At 41.3% G+C, this 9491-nt stretch overlaps 1 protein-coding gene across 2 annotated transcripts in view; it reads right to left on the bottom strand.

The window, feature by feature from the left end:
- The window catches only part of KNG1 (kininogen 1), a 27205-nt gene that overhangs the window by 4858 nt on the left and 12856 nt on the right, over positions 1-9491 (bottom strand). For both annotated transcript variants that reach the window (XM_017873392.1, XM_017873391.1), the window contains exons 6-9: positions 8607-8691; positions 7550-7722; positions 1067-1174; positions 859-945 (exon numbers count right to left, since the gene is read on the bottom strand). In XM_017873392.1, coding sequence (XP_017728881.1) covers positions 859-945; positions 1067-1174; positions 7550-7722; positions 8607-8691 — 453 coding nt within the window. The remainder of the gene's footprint in view (positions 1-858; positions 946-1066; positions 1175-7549; positions 7723-8606; positions 8692-9491) is intronic.

Genomic DNA, 9491 nt, shown 5'->3' with positions numbered 1-9491 from the left:
TCTTTCTTTCTTTCTTTCTTTCTTTCTTTCTTTCTTTCTTTCTTTCTTTCTTTCTTTCTTTCTTTCTGTCTCTTTCTTTCTCTCTCTCTCTTTCTTTCTCTTTCTTTCTTTCTCTTTCTTTCCTTCTTTCCTTTCTGTCTTTCCCTTCCTTCCTCCCTTCCTCCCTCCCTCCCTCCCTCCCTCCCTCCCTTCCTTCCTTCCTTCCTTCCTTCCTTTCTTTCGACAAAGTTTCGCTCTTTGTTGCCCAGGCTGGAGTGCAGTGGCAGGATCTCGGCTCACTGCAACCTCCACCTCCTGGGTTCAAGGGATTCTCCTGCCTCAGCCTCCCGAGTAGCTGGGATTACAGATGTGCGCCACCACACCCAGCTAATTTTTGTAGTTTTAGTAGAGACAGGGTTTTCACCATGTTGGCCAGGTTAGTCTTGAACTCCTGACCTCAGGTGATCTGCCTGCCTTGGCCTCCGAAAGTGCTGGGATTACAGGAATGAGCCACCACTCCCGGCCGTGCATTTTTCACATGGTCCTTGCATGTCAGCAGAATGCAGTGGAGTGCTGTATCTGGCCTCAGGTACACCTGGCATAGCCAGTGTTGCTCCCCCACAGCAGGACTTCAATGCACTAGGAGAGAGTCTATAGACGCTTCACTGAGACACTGACAATGTGTGAGAAGTGATCAGGAGGATTGTTACTCTCCTTTGTAGCCATTAAACAGACATCAGCACAGAAGTGTGAGAGTTACTCCCCATTTAAAAAGATAGCTCCCCAATTCATTTCAGTAATGGTTCATTTTCAACCCCCAAATACCGATTTTCAGAATGAGCAGAACCGACCCCACACTGACTGTAATTAGAATCATACCATTCCCAGTGGTTGACAGTTGACAGTAGGGTAAATTTTTTTCTCCCAGGGTACCACATAAACTTCAGCATTGCAATCTAGGCTTTGCTATCCATAAAAACAGAAGTCAAAAGAGAGACAGTGTTATTCATGAGATATTTGCACAAATGATTCTAAAAACATCAAATAGGCTTCCAGTGAAAAAGTAGACAGGTGCATGACTACTCACACCAAGTTTTTTGGTCTCACAGCTTTTGGTCAACTCTTCATTACCTTCCTTGGAACATGTGGTTTCCCTGGCCACGAAGTCAATAAAATATTTCTTGCCAGCCACCACCTGAAAAATTAATTAGTACAAAGTAAACGCTTAAAAATATTTGCATAATAAATCATTTATCTTCAAGAAATTTTAAGGGAGAATCTTGAAATTTTAATTGACCAACTTAGAGAGTTACATTAAAAAAGCACAAATGTTTGGCATTAAAGCTTGGCATGCATATTTAAAATATTTGGCTGTCGGTTGCTCCCATTTCCTTTTCTAAATGGGGGAAGAAATAAGCAAGCTATAATTTTTTTTTTTTGAGACGGAGTTTGGCTCTTGTTGCCCGGGCTGGAGTTCAGTGGCATGATCTTGGCTCACCGCAACCTCTACCTCCTGGATTTAAACAATTCTCCTGCCTCAGCCTCCTGAGTAGCTGGTATTATAGTTGCCCGCCACCATGCCTGGCTAATTTTGTATTTTTAGTAGAGATGGGGTTTCTCCATGTTGGTCAGCCTGGTCTCGAACTCCCGACCTCAGATGATCCACCTGCCTCGGCCTCCCAAAGTGCTGGGATTACAGGCATGAGCCACCATGCCTGGCCTATAATCTTTATTTATTTATGTATTTATTTGAGTTTTATTGTCCAATGGCTGTTAAATTCACTAGTAATTCAAGGGCTCAAGTTGTAATATCTAAGAATCTAACAGGAATAGGAAGAAAACTTAAAATGTTTTAAACATGCCTTATTGTCTTGCCAAATCTTGAATTGGTGAAATACTGAGTTAGTACTACTATAGAAATTATGTGGATTAAATTTTGTAATTAGAAAAATTATTTGGGGTTTTTATTGTTCTCTTACTATTTTTAATACTAAGAAATTATTTTAGGCTGGGTGTGGTGGTTTGTGCCTCTAATTCCAGCACTTTGGGAGGCTGAGGCAGGTGGATCACTTAAGGCCAGCTGTTCAAGGCCAGCCTGGCCACCTCTACTAAAAATATGAAAATTAGATGGGCATCGTGGTGCACACCTGTAATCCCAGCTATTTGACAGGCTGAGGCAGGGGAGTTACTCGAACCCAGGAGGCGGAGGTTGCGGTAAGCCAAGATCATGCCACTGCACTCCAACCTGGGTGACAGAGTGAGACTCCATCTCAAAAAGAAAATAAATTATTTTAATCTCTAGCAACAGTTTTAATCACTACTCAATGCTATCTTCCATTAAATATTTTGTGGCCCAATTTCTCAACCAAATTATTTAGTATTAAATTGTAGTATTTAAACAGTGACTCCTGCCTATAGTCTCAAGCACCTTGGGGGCCTGAGCCGTGTAGATCACCTGAGGTCAGGGGTTTGAGACCATCCTGGCCAACATATAGTGAATCCCTGTCTCTACTAAAAATACTAAAACTTAGCCAGGCATGGTGGCAGGCATCTGTAATCCCGGCTACTTGGGAGGCTGAGGCAGGAGAATTGCTTGAACCCGGGTGGCAGAGGTTACAGTGAGCCAAGATTGTGCCACTATACTCCAGCCTGGGTGACAGAGTGAGACTCTGTTTCGGGAAACAAAACAAAACAAAAACAAACAAACAACAAAAACACAACTAAACTAAAACAAATAAATATTCACCAAAAGTCAGTATGAGGTAGACCTTTCTTAGACGAAAAGCAAAGGAAAGAAATCTAAAGGAAGGGGAAAATATTAAAACTTGACTAGAGAAAAATGAGAACTGCTTCTGAAAAATCACAATAAGCAAAATAGAAAGGCAAGCTGGGAAAATATGATATAGAATCAATATCTGTATGCATATAAAGCCCAATACTAAAAAATGGACAAAAGCCATGAGCAGGTATTTCAGAGAAGAAGTTAAAATGGTCATTAAGCCTGAAAAAAAGTTTAACTTCATTAATAAACAAAAACATGCACATTAAAAAAGCAATGAGACATCATTGTTAGCCTTCCATGCAGGCAAAGATGAAAACAAAAATTGATGATACGTGGCATTGGCCAGGCATAGGAATCAAGCAGCCTCAGTCACTGCTGGTAGGAAAAGAATTTAAATTGAGATCCTCAACTGGTGTCTTTTTGCTTTTATTTTTTGAGACAGAGTCTCACTCTGTCATCCAGGCTGGAGTGCGGTGACACCATCTTAGCTCACTGCAACCTCCACCTCCTGAGTTCAAGTGATTCTCCTGTCTCAACCCCCGCAAGTAGCTGAGATTACAGGCAAGTGCCACCATGACCAGCTAATTTTTGTATTTTTTGTAGAATGTAGAATGTATTTTTTGTAGAATGTTGGCCAGACTGGTCCCAAACTCCTGACCTCAGGTGATCCGCCCGCCTCTGCCCCCGAAAGTGCTGGGATTACAGGCGTGAGCTACCACACCTGGCCTCAACAGGTGTCTTATACCCAGGTGATGTGAGTGTAAATTGGCATCATTGCAAATATTTAGTGATTTTGGCAATTTGCATCAAGTCTTAGATATATACATATTCTTTGACATTTCTAGGACTTTGTCAAAGGAAAAATTTCTACATGTGCACACACAGATCTTGGAAGTGTATTCATCTCAGCAGAGGCAGACAGGAGCATCAACAGCCTTGGGGACAGCAGCAGTGGTGGCAGGGCAAAATAAAACGTATATGAAACTGCAATCACTAACGTGTCAAAATGGAAGATTCAGGAAGTGTTTGGCATCTGAAATGTGAACCCAACATGGAATCAACATGCATCCAAACAGGACTAAATGTGCAAACCCAGGGCAAGATTAAAACTATAAAATATATATTTAGCAATTTGGCAAATTGGTCATTTGGAGACTAGCTTTTAGCAAATTCATCATATGTTTAATTGATTTCCAGTCAATTGGCTGCTTCCACCAAGGCCGCCTTGGGTGACTATGTCCAAGCAGCCAAATTGCTCTCTTTAAATGCAAAAATCAGTTAAGATTCATCTCTCTCAAGTAAGTTTGAAATTCTCACAATATTCAGATTCACTTGACAACTAACTGATGGGTTACCTCTTTGTGTCTCCCTGGCATCCTTAATGTAGACACACACACATACTAGAATGTTGATTTGTTAATCTACAGAGAAAACTGTAACTACTAAGAAAACTAGATATTCATGCTTGAGAATGAGTGGTTCTGTTTTTGATGGCAAACCTCTGACATACAACACATGGTGGCCTATTCCTACAACATTCAGAATAGAGAATAAGGGAGCTGGGAGCAGTGGTGTGCGCCTGTAATCCTAGCTATGTGGGAGGTTGAGATGGGCACATTGCTTGCTCCCAGGAGTTCGAGTCCAGCCTGGGCATTACAGTGAGACCCCCATCTCTCTCTCACACTCTCTCTCTTTTTTTGTTTGCTCTGTTGCCCAAAGGGTCTTGCTCTGTCACCTAGGCTGGAATGCAGTGGCATGATCACAGCTCACTGCAGTCTCGACCTCCCGGTCTCAAGCAATCCTCCCACTTCACCTTCCCAAAGCAGCTGGGACTACAAGCACATACCACCATATCCAGCTAATTTTTTAATTCTTTTTTTTTAAATTATTTTTTGAGATGGAGTTTCACTCTTGTTGTCCAAGCTAGAGTGCAATGGCGTGATCTCGGCTCACTTCACCTCTGCTTCCCAAGTTCAAGTGATTCTCCTGCCTCAGCCTCCTGAGTAGCTGGGATTATAGGCTGATTTTTGTATTTTTAGTAGAGACGGTTTTCATCATGTTGGTCAGGCTGGTCTCGAACTCCTGATCTCAGGTGATCCACCTGCCTTGGCCTCCCAAAGTGCTGGGATTACAGGCATGAGCCACCACGTCTGGCCTTTAATTCTTTTTTTGTAGAGACAGGGTCTTGCTATGTTGCTCAGGCTGATCTCGCTCCTGGGCTCAAGTGATCCTCCTGTCTCGACCTCCCAAAGTACTGGGATCACAGGCATGAGCTACCACGTCTGGCCCCGTCTCTCTTAAAAAACAACAAGGAAAAAAAAAAAGTTTCACAAAAAAGCAAAAATATAAAGTGAGAATTAAAAGCTGACAAGAGCATGAATGGCATAGATTGGCATCCCTTTCAAGTAAACCTAACGTGGCCATGTGGCAATGAAATCAGAGAGAGAGGGTGGTCGTGTCTGGGATAGAAACCAGTGCTCAAGTAGCAGAGAGAGCCAAGTGTCAGTATTGATTTACTTTAATCTAATTTATTTACTTTTTTCAGTTACAAAAGTAACACAGAAAATTAGAAAGTTTAAAGTAGCCTGTTATTCCATCATCTAAAAATCTCCCCTATGACTATGAGACATTCGTTTTTTTGTTTGTTTCCAGACGGAGTCTGACTCTGTTGCCCAGGCTGAAGTGCAGTGGCAGGATCTCGGCCCACTGCAACCTCCGCCTCCCGGGTCCAAGCCATTCTTGTGCCTTAGCCTCCTGAGTAGCTGGGATTGCAGGTGTGCACCATCACACCCTGCTAATTTTGGGATTTTTATTAGGTTGGTGCAAAAGTAATTGTGATTTTGCCATTACTTTGGCAAAAACCACAACTACTTTTGCACCAACCTAATAGTGTAGATGGAGTTTCACCATGTTGCCCAGGCTGGTCTCAAACTCCTGACCTCAAGCAACCCACCCACTCCGGCCTCCCAAAGTGCTGGGATTACAGACGTGAGCCACTTTTTTTTTTCAACATTATTTTCTGTCCTTTAAAATAACACAATTGATAACATCACGTATATTCAATTTTATGCCTCCTTTTTTTCATTGAATATTATAACACAAGACATTCCCCGTATCAAGAGCTCCTCACAAAGATACTTTTAAATTGCTGCTTAACACTCTGTTCTGAGGATATGCCAGGCATGATCTAATCATTCTCATATTAATCATTTTGACAGTTTACTGTTTTTGCTGTTATATTTAAAACTGCAGTGAATAGCATGGTATATAAAGACTCCTATTTTAGATTCCTAGAAATTCAATTCGGAGCCAAAAGCATGAACTTTTTAGTGAGAATTTTTTCACCAGATTATGAGGATTATGTTGGCTTGCTGTAACAGTTTGGCTCTATTTTGATTATTTTTCTTTAGCTTGTATTTAGGGAAGCCAATTTTGAGTTCCTAAAACAGGGATCTGTCCATAATCATCTCAGAGACTATTGGAGTTGCTAGAAATGTAGGCTCTTCTCTTTTTTTGAGACGGAGTTTTGCTCTTGTTGCCCAGGCTGGAGAGCAATGGCGCAATCTCAGCTCATTGCAACCTCCACCTCCCGGGTTCAAGTGATTCTCCTGCCTTAGCCTCCCGAGTAGCTGAGATTACAAGCATGCATCACCACACCCAGCTAGTTTTGTAGTTTTAGTAGAGACGAGGTTTCTCAATGGTCAGGCTGGTCTCGAATTCCTGACCTCAGGTGATTTGCCTGCCTCGGCCTCCCAAAGTGCTGGGATTACAGGCATGAACCACTATGCCCAGCAAATGTAGACTCTTCTAATACAGTCACTCATTTTACAAATGGGGCCACAAAGGCTTAGAACATTTGAATGACCACCCAGAGTGATCTGGCATGTGAGTGGCAGATGCTATGGTGGAACTGAGTCTCCTGACTCCCAGGAGACACTCCTGTCAATCTTCGATTGACAGGGCATGAAAGGAAGATGAATCCCCAGAGGGTACATTTGCAGGAGAGCGAGATCCCAGGCAGAGAGAACAGTGGGTGAAAGACATGGAGGCAAGAGAGTTTGGAGCCTGGGCAGTGATGGATTGCCTGATGTGGCCGAGCCCAAGGCATTATGTGGTATTATAATGAGAGATGAGTCTAGAAAGACATAGAGTAAGTTTTGCTGGCCCTAGCCCTGAATTTTATTAATTGTATCACGGTTGCTATTGTATTTATTTATTTAGACAGAGTCTCGCTGTGTTGTGAGGCTGGAGTGCAGTGGCGTGATCTCGGCTCACTGAAACCTCTGCCTCCCAGGTTCAAACGATTCTCCTGCCTCAGCCTCCTGAATAGCTGGGACTATAGGTGTACACCACCACGCCCAGCTAATTTTTGTATTTTTAGTAGAGACAGGGTTTCACCATGTTGGCCAGGATGGTCTCGATCTCTTGACCTTGTGATCCACCTGCCTCAGCCTCCCAAAGTGCTGGTATTACAGGCGTGAGCCACCGTGCCCAGCCGCTATTGTATTTATATAGCATTTTACAGTTTGAAAAAATGATATGACATATATTAACTTATTTGATCCTCACCTCAGTCCTTCACATATAGAAAACAGAGAGAATGTTGTAAAACACCTGTCCAGGATCAAGCATACAGGGAGATTGGCACTTAATTTATCAAATCTAATGCACCAAATCACATTATCAAATGTATCATTTCCTAAAGCAGAGCCAAGATCAATGGCAAAATTAGTAAGCAATTTGCACATAGACTATAGCGTTACTGCTTTTGTAGCATAATTTACAAACCTGTACTCTTGCTTTTTTCACATTGTCAATCTTGAAATAGAAAGTTGCGTTATTCTCTGCATTAAGCTTTGTGATAGTGTGAGTCAGTGTCTCCTCCAGCTCTGGGCTGTTGGTGGGTATATCTCTGGGGCAGCCCACGCAAATCTTGGAAGGTGGTTGTACAAAATCCTCCCCTGAAAGGATCAGGTTTTAAGTCAGCATGTACACTGAAGTAGCAGCCTGGCCTAGCATCCCTCCTGCACAAGAACCAGCATCCACATGTATAAAGGGCCACATGGGAGCCCAGGCCCAGTAGTGAGTGCGTGAAGGTTGTCTGTCTGACTGTCACTTCCTGCCTCTCTTCTTTTCCCCTCCTCAGTGCCCAGTGTATTTAGGGAAACATTTTCAATAGGAAGGTGCGAGTAACTCAATCAAAATGCTACACTTTTCCTGAATTTTGCATTTTGATGGAAACTGTAAAAAGCAATGCTTAATTTAAAGGAGTGACTCTCATGAGAAAAATTTAAGTGTTGTGGTTCTGGTGAACAGGCAGCTTCAGACTACTCATGGTGGAATGCATACAAGTGTTTTCCAAGTATGAGAAAAGCACACCCTTGTTATAAGAAACACTGACCTGACCACAAACTCACACTATCTCCATTTCCTCCCATTATAACATGCAGGAAAAAAAAAACCCAGCTTAATTAAAAGGGTTTTATTCTGAGTGCTAAGAAATAAAATACAGGTCTCTCCAACTTACAACAGCTGACTTAAGGACAACTTGTAGAGGAGAGAGACCAGTTGGCATTGTACCCAAAGGCCAACTTTACCCAGGGGTCATAAATTTCCCTTCTCTCTTCATAACCCATTCTGGCCACTTGCAGAACAGTCTGAGCTGCAGCACAACTGGGCAGGGAAGGGGTCCAGTGTTCTCATCAAGGGGTGCATCTGTGTCTGCAGGTTACACAGACTTTGGAGTATATCATGGGAGCCAAAACACAACTTATAGGAAAAGACCCAGCCAGTTGTCTGGGACCGCTATTCCTCTATTGTGGTGCCAATGTGTATTATTCCTTACCTGGATAAATGTCACAGTTCTGTGAGAAGGAAGCAATTCGTAGCTGAGCATCGATGTATGCATTATCTGTACATTCACCGGTATCCTGGTTTTTAAAAAGCATATAAGTGCTCAGTTAAAAACATTTTTTAGAGTCTTTAAAGTAAACAACTAGTAAAATTGAAAAACAGGGATGTGTACTTTCCAAATCATTGTGTAGCAAAAAAAGAAACAAAACATAGTCTTACTGCGAAAGAGATACTAAAATACAGTTATATTAGTATCAATAGCATCAGCAAATACATGCATATACACAAGCACATGGAAAGCAGGAAATAAGATAAGAAGAAAATCTAGTATAGAAATAACAGCCATGTAAGTAAAAAGGTAAATTTCTAAAAAAAGAAGGTAAGACTTTCAGACTGTTAAAACACCAAATCAATGTATTACGGTTTCAAGAATCATCTTATAATAGAAACAATGTATAGCGCTTAAAAATAAAAGGTGAACAAAGCTACATGGGACAAATATAAACATAGCAGGAACTAGAGTATTAGTAATATTGGACAAAGTCAAATTCATGATAACAAAACACTCATAAAGGTAGTAAAAATGATCATTTTATTTTTCAAAAGCATGGACTGGAAGGCATGGAATCAAAATACATAAAGTAGAAAAAATTACACATGTGAAGAGAAATGGATAGAAATAATCGTGGTGGGAAAATTTAGCATGCAATTACAAATCTAAGAAAGGGCAAGAGAAAAAATAGTAAGACCATAGAAGATTTGAATAACTTGATAAAGATTTATTTAAATGGTATTTTCATATGCTGCATATGATTTAAAATACTTTCATAAGTATCATAAAATTTGTATGTATTTGTGTGTGTGTGTATATACATAT

The sequence above is a fragment of the Rhinopithecus bieti genome, unplaced genomic scaffold (genome assembly GCF_001698545.2).
Source record: "Rhinopithecus bieti isolate Rb0 unplaced genomic scaffold, ASM169854v2 scaffold_5626, whole genome shotgun sequence".
Taxonomy (NCBI): domain Eukaryota; kingdom Metazoa; phylum Chordata; class Mammalia; order Primates; family Cercopithecidae; genus Rhinopithecus; species Rhinopithecus bieti.
The sequence above is the reverse complement of the archived record's forward strand: the minus strand, read 5'-3'. Positions and strand labels throughout refer to the sequence as shown.